The 18,070-nt window shown below is 48.0% G+C and overlaps 11 protein-coding genes across 11 annotated transcripts in view; 6 read left to right on the top strand and 5 right to left on the bottom strand.

The window, feature by feature from the left end:
• Positions 1 to 1,050: 1,050 nt before the first annotated feature.
• On the top strand, positions 1,051 to 1,723 carry LY89DRAFT_123816 (uncharacterized protein). The gene is made up of 2 exons (XM_018205177.1): positions 1,051 to 1,520; positions 1,630 to 1,723. The coding sequence occupies exons 1-2, from the start codon at positions 1,173 to 1,175 to the stop codon at positions 1,630 to 1,632; spliced, it is 351 nt and encodes a 116-aa protein (XP_018069194.1). The 5' UTR covers positions 1,051 to 1,172; the 3' UTR covers positions 1,633 to 1,723.
• A 1,214-nt stretch (positions 1,724 to 2,937) lies between these two features.
• Positions 2,938 to 4,507, bottom strand: LY89DRAFT_735902 (uncharacterized protein; the record flags this gene model as incomplete). The annotated part of the gene is made up of 5 exons (XM_018220056.1): positions 2,938 to 3,447; positions 3,576 to 3,808; positions 3,864 to 3,996; positions 4,047 to 4,103; positions 4,151 to 4,507. The coding sequence occupies 5 exons, from the start codon at positions 4,505 to 4,507 to the stop codon at positions 2,938 to 2,940; spliced, it is 1,290 nt and encodes a 429-aa protein (XP_018069193.1).
• Positions 4,508 to 5,757: 1,250 nt separating this feature from the next.
• LY89DRAFT_686470 (uncharacterized protein) lies at positions 5,758 to 6,858 on the bottom strand. Its single transcript, XM_018215290.1, has 2 exons — positions 6,704 to 6,858; positions 5,758 to 6,595 (listed from the first exon to the last, which is right to left on the bottom strand). Exon 2 carries the CDS (start codon positions 6,519 to 6,521, stop codon positions 6,063 to 6,065), a length of 459 nt encoding a protein of 152 aa, XP_018069192.1. The 5' UTR covers positions 6,522 to 6,595; positions 6,704 to 6,858; the 3' UTR covers positions 5,758 to 6,062.
• A 543-nt stretch (positions 6,859 to 7,401) lies between these two features.
• On the bottom strand, positions 7,402 to 8,941 carry LY89DRAFT_123379 (uncharacterized protein). The gene has a single exon (XM_018205173.1). It carries the CDS (start codon positions 8,736 to 8,738, stop codon positions 7,584 to 7,586), a length of 1,155 nt encoding a protein of 384 aa, XP_018069191.1. The 5' UTR covers positions 8,739 to 8,941; the 3' UTR covers positions 7,402 to 7,583.
• Position 8,942: 1 nt separating this feature from the next.
• On the bottom strand, positions 8,943 to 10,002 carry LY89DRAFT_123378 (uncharacterized protein). Its single transcript, XM_018205172.1, has 4 exons — positions 9,791 to 10,002; positions 9,561 to 9,736; positions 9,263 to 9,512; positions 8,943 to 9,196 (listed from the first exon to the last, which is right to left on the bottom strand). Exons 1-4 carry the CDS (start codon positions 9,890 to 9,892, stop codon positions 9,104 to 9,106), a joined length of 621 nt encoding a protein of 206 aa, XP_018069190.1. The 5' UTR covers positions 9,893 to 10,002; the 3' UTR covers positions 8,943 to 9,103.
• Positions 10,003 to 11,065: 1,063 nt separating this feature from the next.
• Positions 11,066 to 11,942, top strand: LY89DRAFT_735899 (MFS general substrate transporter; the record flags this gene model as incomplete). Its single annotated transcript, XM_018220055.1, has 3 exons — positions 11,066 to 11,317; positions 11,368 to 11,594; positions 11,642 to 11,942. The coding sequence occupies 3 exons, from the start codon at positions 11,066 to 11,068 to the stop codon at positions 11,940 to 11,942; spliced, it is 780 nt and encodes a 259-aa protein (XP_018069189.1).
• A 288-nt stretch (positions 11,943 to 12,230) lies between these two features.
• LY89DRAFT_698441 (uncharacterized protein) lies at positions 12,231 to 13,287 on the bottom strand (the record flags this gene model as incomplete). Its single annotated transcript, XM_018216979.1, has 2 exons — positions 12,231 to 12,441; positions 12,494 to 13,287. 2 exons carry the CDS (start codon positions 13,285 to 13,287, stop codon positions 12,231 to 12,233), a joined length of 1,005 nt encoding a protein of 334 aa, XP_018069188.1.
• Positions 13,288 to 13,586: 299 nt separating this feature from the next.
• On the top strand, positions 13,587 to 14,767 carry LY89DRAFT_123279 (uncharacterized protein). Its single transcript, XM_018205171.1, has one exon. It carries the CDS (start codon positions 13,838 to 13,840, stop codon positions 14,705 to 14,707), a length of 870 nt encoding a protein of 289 aa, XP_018069187.1. The 5' UTR covers positions 13,587 to 13,837; the 3' UTR covers positions 14,708 to 14,767.
• Positions 14,768 to 14,772: 5 nt separating this feature from the next.
• Positions 14,773 to 15,399, top strand: LY89DRAFT_735896 (uncharacterized protein; the record flags this gene model as incomplete). Its single annotated transcript, XM_018220054.1, has 1 exon — positions 14,773 to 15,399. The coding sequence occupies one exon, from the start codon at positions 14,773 to 14,775 to the stop codon at positions 15,397 to 15,399; it is 627 nt and encodes a 208-aa protein (XP_018069186.1).
• Positions 15,400 to 15,672: 273 nt separating this feature from the next.
• On the top strand, positions 15,673 to 16,278 carry LY89DRAFT_735895 (uncharacterized protein; the record flags this gene model as incomplete). The annotated part of the gene is made up of 3 exons (XM_018220053.1): positions 15,673 to 15,738; positions 15,788 to 15,801; positions 15,852 to 16,278. The coding sequence occupies 3 exons, from the start codon at positions 15,673 to 15,675 to the stop codon at positions 16,276 to 16,278; spliced, it is 507 nt and encodes a 168-aa protein (XP_018069185.1).
• An 868-nt stretch (positions 16,279 to 17,146) lies between these two features.
• Positions 17,147 to 18,070, top strand: part of LY89DRAFT_783906 (uncharacterized protein) — a gene marked incomplete at its 5' end in the record, with an annotated part of 2,578 nt that continues 1,654 nt past the window's right edge. The window contains one exon of the mRNA XM_018222732.1: positions 17,147 to 18,021. Within this exon, the coding sequence (XP_018069184.1) occupies positions 17,147 to 18,021 (875 nt within the window). The remainder of the gene's footprint in view (positions 18,022 to 18,070) is intronic.

The following is an 18,070-nucleotide window of genomic DNA, read 5'->3' as shown; positions in this document are numbered from 1 at the left end:
CGGGAAAAACAAAACACCACGGCGGAGAGGGATAGACCGATGGAAACCACCAAAGTGCGAGGGTGAGATGCGATAGATGAGATAGATTCTCTCGGTATGTCAGTCTGCTGCATCTGTCTGCAAGTGAGTGCAGTTGCCGTGCAGGCTCGAAGCAGTCTCGTGATGCTGCTCTCCCGGAGTTTCTTCACCTCCTCAGATCTCACAATCGCATGGCCTCACAGTCGTCGTCGTCGTCTATTTCTCTCTGGCTATTTCCATCTTTCTGGGCCCAGGTCGTTCTTATCACTCCCTTCCAGTCCTTCCAGTCCTTCACAGCCCAAAGTTCAGAGTCAGCATGACATTTATTGATCATGCACCTCACCGCGATTCCTCGCTCCTGACCGACGGATTCCACTCCCTCTTCCTACATCTTCCCCCATTCCCAAGGTAAATCCGGATTATTAACGCGCATTACGATCTCAGAGGGTGTTCTGTTTCATGGCTAGCTGCTGCTATCGACGACGCTTTCCATCACCACTCCCAGCCTCTGATCCAATAAGTCTTCACTGTTCCCCGCTGCGTTTTACTTGAGTTTCGCCTCCAGCCACACTTTACGAATTCGCAAGTTCTGAGATGGTCTCGACGATCATCTCCCGTTCGCCCCGATCCCTATCCTTCCCCTCCCTCCCTCACGGACTGCCAGCCAGCCAGCCAGCCAAGCTCCATCCCATCATCCATTACGAGGACCGACACGCTCGGAAAGGGCCGAAACCGAGCCTGCCTGACAAATGCCATGTTCCCAATCCAGATGTAAGATGGATATCTGCATCTAAACTCTTACGATGTCTGAGATGGAGTTGGGAATCAAGGACGGGAAATGAAGTCAGAATGAATCAGATGACGAACCTCTCACGGAGCTTGTCTATCCAGGTTGCTGTCTTCATGTGAAGGTCGTCGTCCTGACTCGTCAAACATGGTCTGCATGAAAGGCTAAGGTTACGAGCGAATGCACCCCACGCTGAACCACGTTTCTGGTGTAGCGCCCCCTCGGTAAGCCAAGCGAGGGGTCTCAAGGGGGGTGAGAGTTCCATATCGAGGTGAGAATTTGCAACCATCTCAGATCCACGCCATCAGTATCTCAGCCACATTCCATTCCTGCAAATTCCCATAGCAAAGAAGGGAACCTCGCCACAATGGTGGCTTCCAACCAGACATTTGAGACTTACATTATGGAAGACTTCATTGGCCTTCACATCCTGGGACATTTACAGTACCCCTCCACAACGCCACACTATTTCTATACAAGGCTGCCCAGCTACCTTCAATCTGTTCTGCTGACCAGTCGGCAACTTACCATTGACCTCATATGTCTCAACATGACTCCACCACCGCCTTCTACAATCATGAATCCGGACGATCACTTCCCAAAGCATCAACGACGAAGCGTATCACACGCTCCATCCATCAGCCTCTTCACTGACCTTCCAGCCTCGCCCCTCGTTCTGCCAAAACTCGTATTACAAGCAGCAGCAAATACAGACGTAAGGCTGTCTCACCTCAGGTAACACGATTCTCGTTCCGCGCGCACCTGCGCTCGGAACGCTCGGAAATTTTTTACTTATTACACTGAGCTCACCGAGTGTACTGTAGTGACTGCCGAAGAGGGTGTTGCACTGATCGAGATGAGGGTGTACTGCATTGGAGCTTGGACTCCCCACACTTTTATCGAGGTGTGTGTCCTATTACACGGGGCCCTGTGATATGCCTAGCAATGCATTCCGGAAATATCTCTCTATCATGTGATCTACAATGCAGCTAAACATGCACGTCTCGGATGGAAAGAGGTTCCTCAAACACAGCATCTATCTGTACAATAGTATTTACCACGGAGATGAGTCAGTCAGACATCTTCCCGATTCCCGTTTCTCATTTCTTGCATAGCCACAACCTCGCGAGCATCAGTCAGCAGACCTCCCCTTCCCTCCAGAAGCCCAATGACCCCTTTCCACAATCTCGTGCCTGCGTACACCACATACCTTACCTACCGACAATTCGTCACCACCGCCATCAAATGACAGTCTCAGGACGCTGCAGGTCCAGGTCTCATTGGATTCTAGGCTCCCTCTCTATCTCTAATTCCTTCGACCAAGTTCCCATCTCCTACGAATGAGAGGACAGTCACAAGATAGTCGCAGGCTGGGGAATGAAGAAGAGAGCGCCGGAAGCGATGCAATACAAAGACAATCGGTGCCTGCGTAAGTCTGTCTGCCCAGTGAACGGATAGTGCATGTGGGGAGCTGCAAGGCAGATCGAGGGTTTGTGAGTTTGCCTTTTTAAGGGTTTTAAGTGTTTTATGTACTTTGATTTAGGTTGCCGTTTTTGTGCTGAGCTTTGTTTTGTTGTGTTTATGGATTATGGTATAACTAGTGCGGGATTGAGGAGTAGTAGTTATACTTGCTGGATCAAGAAGAAGAGAAGATGGAGGGTGTTACTGTTTGTGGGTTGTACGGTATTAGTTGGATCATTTTGGTGGATTAAATGGTGATTTTAATATTTGATCTCCATTTACTCGGAAAATATTTGAACTTCGGATGAACTTTCAGGTCCAATCTCTCTGTTGCAAACACCGGGTAGAATCACCTGAATCACCCAGTGGCTTGAGGACTTTTTCATTTGTGTCAATAAATTTATGCATTAAGGATTTCTCTGGAGCTTACTCGCAGAGTCACTATCAGCCAAGTATGCTGAACGGTAGCAGCCACTTGTCTAGTGCAGGCAGCTTATTGCTCTACATTTCACTCAAAGAAAAGAAAGTCTTCCGTATTGCAGACAGGAACAATAGATTGATATGCCTATTCAGGTGACGACGCCAGGAAAAGTCTTCCAAAAACTGGCGTCCATATCAGTAAAGCAAAAAAACCATCTTAACACTATTCTCAACAACGAAAAGCACTTTTCCTATGCTCCGGGTTGGTAAATTGCATTCGGGTTCGTGGGAGGATTGCTTGTGATGACCTCTGCGCCATCATTACTAGGCGGCGGTCCAACGCGAGGTCGTCCACTGGCCCGCAAAACCGATTCGGCGTACTGGAAGGACGCTGATCGGTACAGCTTCTCGAACGGTATCTTGCTCTTCTTGGGAGCAGCTCGAGTTGCTGCATGTGCCGAGGGTGCTGGTGCGCTGAGGCTGAGCGATGCCGTTTGTCCCGTTTGGTCTACACTGTTCATGTAGTCCTCCCAGCCGGGAACCATCAACGTCTTCGTCTCCTCCGAGGAATCGGTGATTGATTTCCTGATCTCGTTCGTGAGGTCTATGCCGGGGCACAAGATACAAAGTTGATTGAAGAAGTCATTTTGGTTGAACAGGGCTGTCCATCCTAAGGCGAAGGTTAGGGCTAGAATTGGTCCGACGCCGGGGATAAATCCAATGGCCAGATACAGAATGTCGAAGAGGAAATGTGTGATCCACTATGATGGGATCCACGAGTCAGCATGCCCGTCTTGAAATGAAAGTTCATTTAGTTAAGAAGAGTTCTCCTCAACTGAAACCAGGAGACCACAAGCATGGCACACAGAGTACAAGGGGGCTCACTTACGGTGCCTTGTGTGGTGGGTACCCACTGAACATCAAGCCCATAATTGAGCTTCACCATCGCCGTCCAATCATAATCCGCAGAATGTGAAATGTAATTGCCTGTCAAAGGAGCAGTTGCCGCCTTGGTCTCGATGATCCCAATCACCTTGCTGGCGTAGAGATCTTTGTCTCGAAGCTGTCGTGGCAAGCAGAGGAGCTCGAGGGCTCCAGTAACATCCAAGGAGATTGCGTGGTCTCTGCTCACCCCCCAACCCGTAAGTAGCGTCGCATTGGTGGTTATCGAATTTACCATAATCAGGTCGCCACATGTTGACTGTTCGGTTGAGGGCAAAGTTCATCTCGACCCAGTATGACATGCCTGGATACTCCTCCGATGTTGTTTGAGAAACAGGAAGGTATATGGCTCGGATCTGTGTGAGCATCTAACAGTGTGTTAGCATATTACTGCTGCAACAACTCCAGGCACACAGACATCGATATATGCAAATCTTTCCTCGGCTGTCGGCATCGGCAATGGCATAAAACACGACTATCAACGTTCAGCAAGGTTCACACACAGGAAGCTCGTCGTCGAACCTCTGCCGAGCCTCCTTTCTCGTGGTCTCTGAACGCATTCCCCTCGCTACACAGCTCATGTCGCAAGAATCTGGTCGGCTTGTCGTAAGACATGCCATATTGAATAGGAAGCAGACACCAGCATCCATAGTCCGTCTTCCAATTGCTCCCCCGCACGATGTTATAGATGGATCGTGGGTGCGAGTATCCAGATGGACTGTGGCACGCTTCGCTGGCGTGGTCGGCTTCGACGTTGTATATGTATTCGACCAACATGCGGGAGTAGAAATCTTCGGCTTTGTTTGGGTCGTACTCTGCGCTTGCCTTCCAACCTTCGAGATTGAAGAAGCACTCTCCTTCAGGATATGGGATGGCCATCTTGATTTAGCAAGACCTCGTCTTTCGAACGAAAGACTGTCAAAGTTTGGGAAATTGAACATTAGAAGAGGGATCAGTGACTTGATGACTGCTGTTCATTAAGTATTCATGCTCAATAACGTTCTAGATCCTGATCAGGTTTCGACACACGCCATTTTGACCCCGCAGACAGGCGGTCTTGCGCATATATCAACAGCCATTCGCCCATAGCTGTGACACATGCAACATTGATATGCATTGGAATGAGTTCATAGCCGTCTCTTTGGACAGATGGAAGTCCGTCGTGGGTAAGAAAACTCAGTGGGGACACTTTCTCGTCCAACTTGAAGTTGTGCGACTCCAGGGCAAGTGACTTGGATGCAGCTACGAGATGCATCTCGAAAGTTGATGAGGCCATATTCGCATATGGTTTCGTTTCTCAAAGTGGCCCATGACCTCGTGGAGTTCCGCCAGAAAGAAAATAGCCAATGATCGAATCCAAGCAAAGTGTGACAAGTGTTGAGCTCTGCAAGCCATCTGCAAGACGAAACTCTCTGATATCTCAAACATGATCTGATTTTCAACGAATTACTGCAAGTACTGGCCCAAGACGAAACATAGCGGTGAAGAGCTTCCTAGCACAGCTGAAATGTCTGAGATCGATCGATCGGTAAAATCCACTTCTTGTTACACAACAGGATAGTCTGGGGCAATCGGTTCGGCTCGGCTCGACCCATTTGAAATGCTTTTGTCGTCTTGCAGTTCTTCCGCTGAATTTCTATGATAATCAGTGGCTACGATGCAACTCGTCTTCTCTATCTTCCCACAATTGATATTGCTAGATACTCGCGGGTAACGTCCAGGTCAGCGAAGCCTGGTAGATAGCAGAAGAGCTGGGATGTTGGGGAGTAAATTTGAATGTAGCACAACATCCTATGCTCAGACCAGGCTCTGGAATCCAATGTCCGTAATTACTTCCCTCTTGGGACATCGAAGTGTACTTAGTCAGGCACAACGACCCGTACTCCACGAACCGCCCTGTGGACAGAATAGCGAAGCGCAACATGGCCGAGCGTGCATATATGGAAGACGGGGCACTTGTGAGACGGCTTGTGGATCATTTTGAGGGCAGCCTTGTGCTTACTCGGACTGAACTGTTCACGGTTGGGCTCGAATGTCTTCTGAACAGGAACCACAACCAATACTTCCAGGTGGACCCAATATACGCATTGATGACACTTGCGCGAAGAATGCGCATTTTTCAATGGATGCAGCGGTTGACAAGATCAAGTTGAAGAGAATTAATTACAAGTCACGGAGCAACAGCGTGGTCTAAAGTACTTGCAGAAGTCAACCCCGGTCTTAGAGAGAAAACAGGGCCAGATGACGAGGACATTTCCACTAAGGAATATCCCATTCATTGATGCCTGTACGAAATGCAAGAGAACAATCGCAAGATGCTCCAGATCAGAAAACAAAGTCTTTGATAATAATCTCCCAAAGCACCACGGCCCACCAGTCTCCGCTTCAAACATGCCAGACCCGCAGTGGATAGCTCATACGGGACGAACCTTCCTCATTTCCTCACAACAGCCCAAACCTCACACTCATACAGCGTAGCCTTTGTTGCCAGCGCTGCTACCCCAATCACAGTATCAGGAGGTCTATGACCCTCAGCCTCACGATCCATAAACTCCATCCACGATTCTCCCCAACCACGCTCAACAACATCCAATTTATCCACTTCTGGATCACCAGTTTCCTTCACGATATAATGCTTCACCTGCACGATATCTCTTGGGGTAGCTCCCGCAGCGAGTAGACAAGTTTTGATTTTCTGAAACGCAATAGGAGCTTGTTCGGCGATGGTCTTCGGGTTGGAGTCGGTCCACGAAGAAACGCCTGTTAATCCAGCCAAAGTGATGAGATCAACGGAGCCTGGGATCAGAGGCGTGATGCAGGCATGGTTGTAGGTCGGGGGTGGAAGAGGCACCCCTTCTGGATTGAACGTCCGTGGTTTGGTATCTTCTGCCATGTCTATGGGCTATGAAGGAGAAGGAAGAATGGTGGACGAGGAGGATAGACTAGAGGATGTACATTGTTAGTAGAGTAAGCGAAAATTACCCCGCTACGTCACGTTACCCATAGCATGTCTATTAGCAGAAGATAAACTGCAAACTACCTAGGTATCGTTCGAATGAATAATTCTGTGGACAGAAGTCTCTACCGCTTAATGAGCATACTTCGTATTTCGCAAGAAGGATGCTTGCATCCTATCACGTGCAGGTCACTACTCTCCACCGACAGGATATTGAAGAGCTGCGAATCTGATTTGGCAATGGGAGGGGTGAGTGTTCCTTTCCTGGAGTTGTATGTTGGAGTTGCACAGCTCAGCAAGTTCGTCGGGGAATTGTAGTAGAGGTATACTGACTTTGAGGTTGTGAATTGCCGTCTGACGGTACTACAAGAGGAAGCTTATCATCTGAGAGATGAAAGTACTGGGGAAATTCTCATCACTATTCTTGTAAGTCTCTCGCAGTCCATCTCTTTTGCAGCTGTCGATGCTCTTTTGGCGAGGCTGATACAATACCTCACCTATGGTCCTAAATCTTCGTAGAAAACCCATACTAATATCGTCGATGATAGGGATGTGTTATGTGGTCCAGAATTCAAAGCAACCAGATGAACAACTCCTACGGAGACGCAGATACTGGCGATGGAAGGGGTATTGTGAGCGAGACTATTGTCAAGCACAAGACTTAGCAGCTAAATCATTAGGAGTGGTGGTGGAGAGAGTATGGTGATGTCAGTCTTGTTGCCCGATTACTTTCCTTCTTACTTATCAAGGAGTTCATCTATTGATAGACAAGTCTTCAGAATTACCCGTCCTCGGCAAGCTCGGGCAAGGCCCCGGCTCATTCAAATTTTGGTGGGTACTTTACAGAACATTACATCTCCCCTCAAATTCTAGGATACTGAAACGGGCATAGCGTGGCATCTGATTGAATCTTTGGTACGCACTTTTCAGATAATCATATTGTCCGTCACCTTTAGGACATTAAAAGCGCCATACGGATTAGTCGGAAAAAAGTTGTATTCAAAATGGAACAAATCTCCCACTCATCACCCCAAAAGACCTCTCAACTCGATCGCAAGAAACGCTAACGTCCTCAGGCCATGGCAAATTGCTCCCCTTGCACAATACCCGCTCTTCTCTTGCAGAAAGCAACGAATCAACCACAAATTCAGCTGCAGGCATTTCCTCAAAAGCAGCGCAGATAGACCCTCCCCGAAAATTGACTTTCGCCCAAGTTTCTTGATACAAGTTCACATGGCGACTTGTGAACTTGACCTCCTTTGGATCTCGCCCTTCACCAATATCCATCCATCTCGTGACAAACATTGCATTTCCCGATTCGCCATAACTTTTGAAATCCACACGAAATTCAGTGTAGCAGTGCTTACAACATATAAGTCCTCGTCGACTTTGAACAAACGTTCCAAGCTCGTTTGCTTGCGGTATATGTACCGCGCCTCGCCGATGCAAGTCCAGAAATCCCGGGAAGCCAATGTGATTGCAGATATTGATGAATCCATGCCAAGGAATAGGGATCCTTTGCGAGGAAGGAACCATGAAGACTGTTTGCTCGCGAACGAGCAGCGAGTCGTCTACGATCCGAGCCGCGGCTTGATTCTGCTCAATGAATCCACGATGATGCGTCGTCCTCGGTTCGTAGGATAAGAATTGAAGAAGTTGCCTAGAGTTGCGACCTAGTCTGTGGGTCTTCATCGCCATGCGGAAGATTGTCGAGCAAAATCCTGTGTGGATTGATCTCCGAATATCGTGTTGTGTATCTGATTTCCAGCACTGCAAACGTGGTCTTTGGGTCGAGGTGGATGAAAAATGTCGTCGGGAGGGAACGTGTGTGAATGCATTGGCAATAGAATGGAGTTCTTTGCAGTCGGGACACAGAATGTGCATTGGGAGGTCGTGTTCCAGAAGCGCCAAGAAGTTTTCTTGAATTGATGGATCGGCCAATTTGAGAGACGGGAGATACTCTGTTTTCATACAGTTGTAGAAGCGGCAGCAACAGATGCTGAAGCTTGCTGCCGATTCGAGAGGAAGATAGCTGGCGATGTGGAGGATGATTTCATTCGGGAGTTTGCCGAGGTGGGAGTGTTGAAAGGCGTCGGGTCTGGCTACAGCATGCTGCCAGCCAATAAAGCGAAACAGTCGTCTAGCAAGGTCCATTGTAAGAGCGGGAAAAACAGAGTTGAAGTTGTTGTGGAAGTTCGGAAAGCGCAAAAAAAAAAGGAAGATGGCCGTTAATCACGTGAGAAGTCAAAAATGGACTACCTGTCAGGCTTTGCCTGAGCTATTCTGTTCTTTTTATAAGTGTGCCTCCGATAATAAGTAGATAAGCAAAAAAGTGCAATGCTGGGCGTATTTTTACAGTGAATATCTTCTCCTGAACTAATCACTACAGCACTTGACTTATTTGGTGACCTCTTGAGTCTGCTGTAGCAAAGCCCGGTCTAGCAAAATTTCCAGAGTCGGCGGAACGATTTTGCCCTGACCGACAATACTGGGAGAAACTCGTACGCTCCATCTGGCGACTACATCATTCCAATAGCGCAAGCAGCAGCAGCTCCAAAAGCTACCACACCACATGCAGCACCGCTCATCGCTCCCAACGTCGGTCCAGCGTTCTGCGTTTAATGTCAGCATATTCTCAACCTTCTACCTCGTCCTCTCACCACTCCCCATAAACGTACCTTCGAAGCACTACTCGTCGTCTTACTTGCCCCCGCTGTCCCAGTGCCCGTGACCGTCGTCCCACTCCCTGTAGCAGTCGCAACAACTACTGGCCCCGTCCCAGAACTCGTTCCACCAAGATCATCCGCCGCACCAGTAGGAACCAGCGTGGTGCCCAGCACACTCGTAACGATGTTTTGCTCGCCCATTGTGAGAGAAACAAACCAGGAGGAGACATCAGGAGGGTATTCGGAGAGGACGGAGGCTACCCTATTTCATTGTCAACTTTGAACCAAGAGAAGGAGAGGCACGACGAACTCGGCACTGAAGGAAGTCCCGCCAGCATTATCTTGCGCGATCGCATCAGCAGCTAGTACGAGGAGGTCTGCAGGCCCAGCGGTGGCGGTAGCAAGCTCTGAAGCAATGGCGGAGAACTGTGATGCTGCTAGGGCGCTGGTTTCGTAGGCTGAGAGGGCGGATACTAGGAGTGATGACTTTTGCGTTTGTTAGTGAGCAAATTGAGAGTACAGCGAGGAGAGGGGACGAACTTGAGTTGGTAATAATTGGCCACTCTCTGCTGTTTCGGTTGCAGTTTGTGCGTTGACTCCTGTCAGGCACAATAGCCCAATTATTATCGGATTTGAAAACATCTTGTGTCTTTCCACAATTATTTGTAGTCTCAAATGCTTGATCTGTAACTCCTAGACACAGAAGCAAAGTTAAGAATAAGATAAAATCAATTGAAACAAACGTTCTTCCAAATCTTCATCCGGCACACGAGAGCAGGTAGCAGAACCCTCTTCACTTTATACGTGCCAACACACGACAGTAATTCATGCATAACAGCACTCCGCCCTTGAATCAACATCAATGCCAAACATCCAACAATTCATCCCTTGCCCAGAACCAGAAAAGTTGCCTCGTCTCACTCGCATACATGTTTCAGCACATCTACCAAGCGACTCTTCAATCAGCCTGATTCCAAACGCATCTCATCTCGCCTTTCAATCCAACACATACCCAATGACAACAAAAAAAGCAGTGATTCTCGTTCACTTGAAGAACACATACCACCCCCGCCGTTGGACATTTATACCCGAGATCAGCAAAAGAAAATAGGAGTAGAAACGCATTGAAAGAGTGACTGTGCCACTCGTCTCCAATGAACGCGAAACGACAACGCTCTATTGCCAACAGTCCAAGCCACACTCGTGACTCTGCAGAACGGCAGATAGATACTCATTGCACAACCTCAATCTCGAGATCAAGGAAATAGAGGTTGTCCTTAAATTGGAGACGAGCTGACAGCAAGATTAAGGAGACTGCAGTGCAGTTGCAGTGCCTTGCCGAGCCGAGCCGAGAAGTTCGGGCCCTTTGCCGGGACATGGTCAGTGCGCCAGTGCTTCCAACACAACTTCCAAGTTCCCAACATCGACCTGGAAACTTATTCATATCCCACTTTTACGTACCATATCTTCCCCTGCAACACACATCAAGCGCGACACTTTTAGAAATATAGATTGCTGGTGGAAGCCGGGAGCCGAATGGCAAGTCTTGGATCTGATCCACTTAGCCCAAAAAGGAAATTTATCACATCTATTTCCGCATCCCCACTCCGCAAGATGCGGCGAAATCCAACGATAACCACGTTCTGTACCCAGAAATGGGGTACAGGTGCCCCATATCCGATAAAGAAATCAATGATGATTGTTTAGTGCCGATGAGGCAACTTCTCGGAATCTCGGAGAAGAGAAGGCACAATGTCATCTCTTTGATATAAATCTACTTCAATGTACTTTTCACTTGCTGCAGCAAAACCAGACATGGGTATTCCAGAAGACGGCAAACAGCTGACCGCCATTGGGGTCGCTACCTCAGACTCCTCTGTCAGTAGACGAGATCTGGAGTTCAGGATACCACCAGCCAAGAGAACGTTGGGGAAACGCATTCTTGCCGTCATATGGGATTCTCTCGATAAGTCTCCTCAAGAGAGAGCTCTCATTGCGAAATTCGACTGGTTTATTTTGAGCTATGTTTGTATTGCCTACTTTGTCAAGTATCTCGATCAAACCAATGTAAGTAAATATCCCAATTCCCATGGGAGATCAAACGCTGACGATGCAAGGTCTCAAATGCATATGTTTCTGGCATGAAAGAGGATCTCGATCTGAAAGGAAATGATTTGAACCTTCTCACGACGTATTGGACTGTTGGGTACATCCTTGGCCAATTTCCTTCGCAGATGATGATGACCAAGATTCGACCCTCGATCTGGCTCCCAGCAATGGAAATCGTCTGGTCGATTTTGACAATCTGCGTTGCTGGTGCAAAGAACGTTAACACTGTCTATGCGTAAGTACTTCCAAGACGATTCAAACAGGTCTCTGATAAGTCTCCAGTCTTCGCTTCTTCATTGGTCTCTTTGAAGCCTCATCCTACGCAGGAATCATGACATTACTCGGAAATTGGTATCAACCAGCTGAATTAGGAAAACGAGCTTGCATCTTTCAAGCATCTTCCAGTGCAGCTCAAATGTTCTCGGGTTACCTCCAAGCCGCTCTGTATAGCGGAATGAATGGAAAAGTTGGTCTCCCAGCTTGGAAATGGCTTTTCGTCTTCGACGGCATCATCGGCATTCCAATCGCACTTTATGGATTCTGGGCGATTCCAGACGCCCCTTCGACATCACGCAGCAGATAGCTGAAGCCTGAACAGAAAACCATGGCAATCAGACGAATGGAGGCTGTGGGTCGCAAGCCCGCGAAACCGGTCACGAGGAAGACATTCAAAGCTATCTTCACTGCTTGGCCGGTGTATCTCTTCACCATAGCCTTCATATGTCACGTCCTGGGAATAAGGATCTATTCTTATTTCAATGTCTGGCTCAAATCTACCAAGCGATATACCTGCATTCGGAACTAGATCCCAACAAAACGAAATAATATAAGACTGGAAAGTGTGAAAAGACTGCAATGGTCATCACTCGTTTTAATGTTCAAATATCTTCTCAAGATAAGCTAGCCAATTCTCCCCAAGCACTTTCCTCATTTTCACTTCTGACCAACCTGCTCTTGCCATTGCTTCTGCAAGTTTTGCACGATCTGCTAAAGGTCCAAGAGGCTTCACAACTTTCTGGCTTCCCCATGGTGTGAGCTTCCTTGCATAACCTTTGTCACTGTTGCACCAAGCCATAAACTCGCTGTCATAGTCAGTCAAATTAACCAAACAATCCCGGAGCTCAAAATACTTACCTAGGTCGTCCATGCTCTTCACTCGAATCAGACCCGATTCCAACCAGATCTTCTCCAATCAAACCGATAACGTAGTCCAATGCAGTAACATAGTCATCGATCGTACTATCATTCCCCTTCGCCATATGCGGCCCAAACTGCGACAAACCAACAAAGCCCCCCTTCTCACCAATCAATTTGACCAACTCATCACTCTTATTTCTGGGATGCTCCAACATGCCCGCCGGCAAGACATGCGAGAAACAAGGCGGTTTCCCTTCCGGTGCAAATTCAATCACATCTCTGCTCGTTTGCGGCCCAACATGGCTCAAATCACAAACAATCCCCAACTTCGCCATCTCAGCCACCGCTTCCCTCCCGAATCCAGTGAGACCGGAATCTTTCAACTCAGTATATCCTGCTCCAGAATAATTCTGCGTGTTATACGTAAGTTGCATCTTTCTGACTCCCAAATCTCTAAACACTCTCAGATAATCGAGCTGATCTTCGATACCTGCTGTATTCTGCCATGACAGTATCACAGCAGTTCTCCCATCTTTCTTTGCTTGGCGAATGTCGGCAACGGAATGGGCTTGGACGATTAAGTCGGAGTGTTCTTCAAACCACTTTTTCCATTGTACGACTTGCGCTATTGAGTTCCGGAAATTCTCCCAGATGCTGATGGTGCATGATACGCCTGTGATACCGCCTGAGGACCAAGCTTCGAAGATGGTGCGGGAGAAGTTGCAGATGTTGAGGCCGTCGAAGTGGATTGCTGATTTGTAAATGTCGCGGGCTTCTGCTTCAGAAACCATTTTTGGGTGAGTTGAGAATTCCAGATTGATTGGAGGCCCAAAAGATAGAAGAAAATCTATATTGATATTCATGTTTCTTATATCCCGGCATTTCCATTATGTGGTGTTGGAAATACTGTGAGCACGACCAAGCGAGTCAGGCGAGCACGCAACTGGGGGACGGATCACTTATGTATCCACCTACATCCCATTCTTCAACAACAGCTCCTAACCACGTCTGGGAATTCTTGGCTTCTTTCTTCCGCATCATCTTATGATGTCTACATTACTTCCAAAACCTCAAAGCTGGGAACATTGCGGAGCATGTTTAACCCAATGCAATGGAAAGTTCTCTCCACCGCTTCCGGCTTGGAAAATCGGAACGTCAGTCCGCGAGAGGAAAGAAGCGCGGAGCGGAGGCTTCGGCATGTTCAAGATGCAGACAAATGAAGAGGAAATGCGTTAGGGTCGTGGATGGGTGTGTTTGTGTAGTGGGGCTTCACTTCAGTGTTCGTTCTTGGAAGTTGGGCGAATACCAAAATCTGGAGAGAAACAGACGGAACTTCAGGACATGGCCACATGGCTCTCGGTCTGTCTCAACGACAATACAGCTTCTGACACAACCTCTCCTACTGCATACTCAACAACCATCTCGCCAACTACTCCACCAATCAAAAATATAGGAACTCCGAGGGTCTCAGCACCACCAGCTGGACGGCAGCTCGTAGATGCATATTTTCGTCATATTCATCGATCATACCCGTTCCTAGACCGCACGGTAATTCTGAAGGAGGTTGATTCTGCGCTGAGTCTCTCAGAAGGGCTCGAGAACATGTCAAGGAAACTTTACCTGATCATGGCAATTGGATGCACGACTCTCAGACGGATAGGTCATGTCTTGGACGAACTTTGTGCCAAGTTCAAAGTACCAGGACAAGTCATACTTCGAGACTGCTTGCTCAAGAATGACATTGATTCCGTCGAGGAACTTCTCCTTCTGTCCCTTTACACATTCTTTGACCCTGCTGATCTATCACCTTGGATAACCACTGGAATGCTGACACGGCAGATCATGGCTATGGGTCTCACTCGTAAGCTTCCTGGCACTCACGACCTTACTCTCTCCCAAATCGAAACTCGGCATCGCTTATTCTGGAGTATCTATAGCCTGGATCGCATCGTCTCAGTCTCCACCGGCTTACCATTCGGTCTCTCAGACCACAACACCAACATCCCTCTCCCCGGAATCAGCTTAGAAGAATACGCGTCTCTGGACCGAGAATACTTCACCACCACTCTCCAAGTCAACCGCCACATCATCAACCTCCGACAAATTGAAAGCGCCATCCTTGAGCGTATAAACTTCGTCAACCCTCTGCACACGACTCATTCCGACAAACGAGCGGTCGTCGCAGATCTCCGCACCAAGATTGAGGATTAGTATACCCAAGGCTGTCTCGTGAATCCTCTCGAACGAGACCATATCCCGTTTCACAACACGATTCCATGGCTCAATTGTCGCTATCAGAATTTGCTGTTGTTGCTATACATGCCTTCTTCATTCAATTATGCGATATCGATGAGCACTTGCATGTGCTGCTGAGTGCTGTTGGGAAATATATCCAGTTGAGCAAAGTGTTGTTCCAGCACCGACACTTGCCGTTGAATTGGGTTACCCTTTGTCGTTTGGTTGCCTTGTGCCCGCTACTGTCGTACATCATAGCGAATTCTGGAGGCGAAATTTTGGGCAGTATTAGAGGCAGCGCAGTGTTCTGTGCTGAGATTCTTGAAGCTTTCAATGAGTCGTGGGTTCTTGCCAGAAAAGCGGCAAGTGTATTTCGTCTGTTTGACGGACTACCAGAAAACTCAAGTCCATTAAGTACCAGAAATGGCGGTATATTCTCTTTAAGTGGAGATAGAACACAGCTGAATACCATACTTGAGGAGACCAGAAAGATGATCGAGGAGACGATGGGACGATCAAGTATCTACTATGGCATCCTGGACGCGACATTATATACACTTTCAGAAAGTAGAAATGAGACCATGCTGGCTAATTCTAGTAACATTCCAACTCCAGGTTTCTGGATGGACGACCCAACGCAATGGGAAGATGTCGGAAACTTGAGCTAGCACGTGCTATCCAAGGGGCTAACTAAGGGTTAGCGAGTCTCACAACCGAGGTGACCGTTGTGATTGGCTTGCCTATGCGAAAGTCCAACTACTGTTCGTTCTCTCCAACAACCAGAGGGTTGCTAGAGATTACAATACATCGAGCCGAGGTATGCGGGAATCATGACAAGAGCCTGATTATAAGAGCAAGCCAAAACCCTCAATTTGCTGTCTCGACTGCAAGTCGGCTCTCTGGCACCACCACAAGTCAAGTTATATTTCACTATTCGAATCATGTCAGACTTAGCCAGTATAATGCTTAGCCGCGGCTTTCTAAAAGCCCTTTACACAGGGAACATGGTAAGTTGTCTCAACTCGACACGTGATCGAAACACTAACTCTTCTCTAGCTCTGGCACACTAGGTACTACCATTCTCTTTGACAGAACAGGTCATAGGATTAACAATAGTCAGTGCATTCATCCACTTCTCCTTCCGCCCCCAACACACCCTTCTCCGCGTCGGGCGACGCATCAACTCCTCCAACCCAGCAATCTCCTCCACGCCCGGCGGCGACGCATGGCATCACGATATCCTCGACTATCTTGGCAAGATAAACTTAGGCTTCGTAGCACTTGCTGCTTTACGCCTTACTGTTTTACTCAAAACTAGATCAAGTAGTCCTGAGGTAGTGGGGAACGGGTTGGGGGAGGATCTGGATGTTCTGGCTTTGACGGTGCTTGGAATTGCGAATGCGAGTCAAGCGTGGAACAATCTGGTGGTTTTGAGGAAGACGGATAGGTGGATCTTGGGGAAGGGGTTTGATAGGATTACGGTCCTTGATACTGTGTTCGCGGTTCTGGACTTTGGGGTCGTTGTGGCGAAAATTCTGAAGCGGTAGATGCTGGAGGGAGGAACGTCGATAGCTAAGAATCAAGCCAAGCGACAACTATTAATATACCTCATTATGTCGGCGCATGGTTTGAAGGTCCCAGATAGCAGACCCGACCAACAGTGCCATCTCAGCTATCTATTTCCTCTCCGCCCCGCTCTGCACCTCATTATCTGCCCTGTCTTCCCTCTTTAGCTTTGCTGCAGACATCATACACGATCAGTCGTCGTTTACTCGTACTGCAATATCTAAGATCGTTGATATCAACGTCGCACAAAGGTTCGCGGCTGAGTTCATGCGGATGTTTCTGAGCGCAGTTTAGATTGTTCCCCGTCCTCATGCTTCAGCTAAATTAAAAGCAGTGTCGTATTGGGGGCGACGACCAACCGTCCGACCCAAAACTTCCAAGACCAAGTCCCGATTTAGCTCACTCACTCTTATCATACTCCTTCGATATGATGCGCGTCTATTTGAGTCTCGTCATTCGTCTGTCTGTAATGTTGAAAGTAATACGAGTGAAGATGTGTCTCAATCATTGCTTGCATGCGTCCAGAAGTTCTATGACATTGAGTTCCTGAACTGATGAGTACTGTTTTATATGCTTTGCCATCCGGCAGTTGTTTGACCCATGCCATATGAGCTAAACCGTGGGGAGCGTTCCATGACAACACAGATTTCGAAGAAAAAAAAACATGTATGACTAACGCAAGTGCGTTTCTAGCAATACATGTACGACTAGTTCACGGCTCAGAAAAGTTGCTTCCAAAGTCATTTTTACATCGAACATCTCATCGCCAAGGCCTTGGGTTCCCTATCGGCATTGAAAGCACTTCTGCTGATCTGCTGATCTCATCCATTTGTCCAACGCCAGCTAGCCATGTCGAGCAACTCCTCTGTGTATACTGGACTGTGGACGAACCATTCAAAAGGTGCCATTCTGGGAAAGACTCTAACTGTATCACCACGAAGCGGACTCATTCTAGTTGCTGTCCTCGCTCTTTTCGTTTCACTGGCCGGGAGTCAGTCTTGGGGAATCATACGCTTCCTGGCGCACCAATTCAGGGTAAAGCCTTGGCCTCAGCATGCCATATTTCTTCAACAACAAGCGGTTTTGCGTAATACCAGCGCGGCTTCGGCTGGAATCTGGCAGTTTGGGCTGATTGGTTGGGCTTGGCGATCACAAGGCGTGAAGAGTTTCCGCAAGTCATTCAGCCTTCTGCTCCTAGGCGTTTCACACTTGGTCTTGTTTACAACCGCCGGCATCCTGTCCTCCAGTCTAGCCAAGGTCAATAACGAAATTCTGGTCCGAAGTTCCTATTGTGGGACTTGGATACCAAATAATGATGACACAAGTCCTGAGGTTCTTGCCGAGCGGACAGATTGGTTCGCACACCGCAGAGAAAATGCAGACTTGAGTAAAGGTTATGTCCGAGACTGCCTCAATGGATATGAATCCTCTCCACAGTGTAACATGTTCAAGCGTCGGATACCATTCCAGATCCAGGTTAATGCGTCTTGCCCCTTTTCTCCAGAAATGTGTCTGGCTCCTACAAATGGATCTCTACTACTCGATACTGGTTTCTTGCACTCTCGTGATGATTTTGGTATCAATAGCAAATCATCAGACACGATTCTTTACAGAAAGATCATGTCTTGTTCGCCAGTGGTCACTGAAGGGTATACGACAAGTGGAAGCTCCACGTTCGATGGTCGCAGTTATAATTATACGGCTACATTCTACGGACCGAACCGGTACATGAACACGTCCATGCCATTCTGGGGGGGGGGGGGGGGGGGGGGG

The sequence above is a fragment of the Mollisia scopiformis genome, assembly GCF_001500285.1.
Source record: "Mollisia scopiformis unplaced genomic scaffold LY89scaffold_16, whole genome shotgun sequence".
Classification (NCBI taxonomy): domain Eukaryota; kingdom Fungi; phylum Ascomycota; class Leotiomycetes; order Helotiales; family Mollisiaceae; genus Mollisia; species Mollisia scopiformis.
The sequence above is the reverse complement of the archived record's forward strand: the minus strand, read 5'-3'. Positions and strand labels throughout refer to the sequence as shown.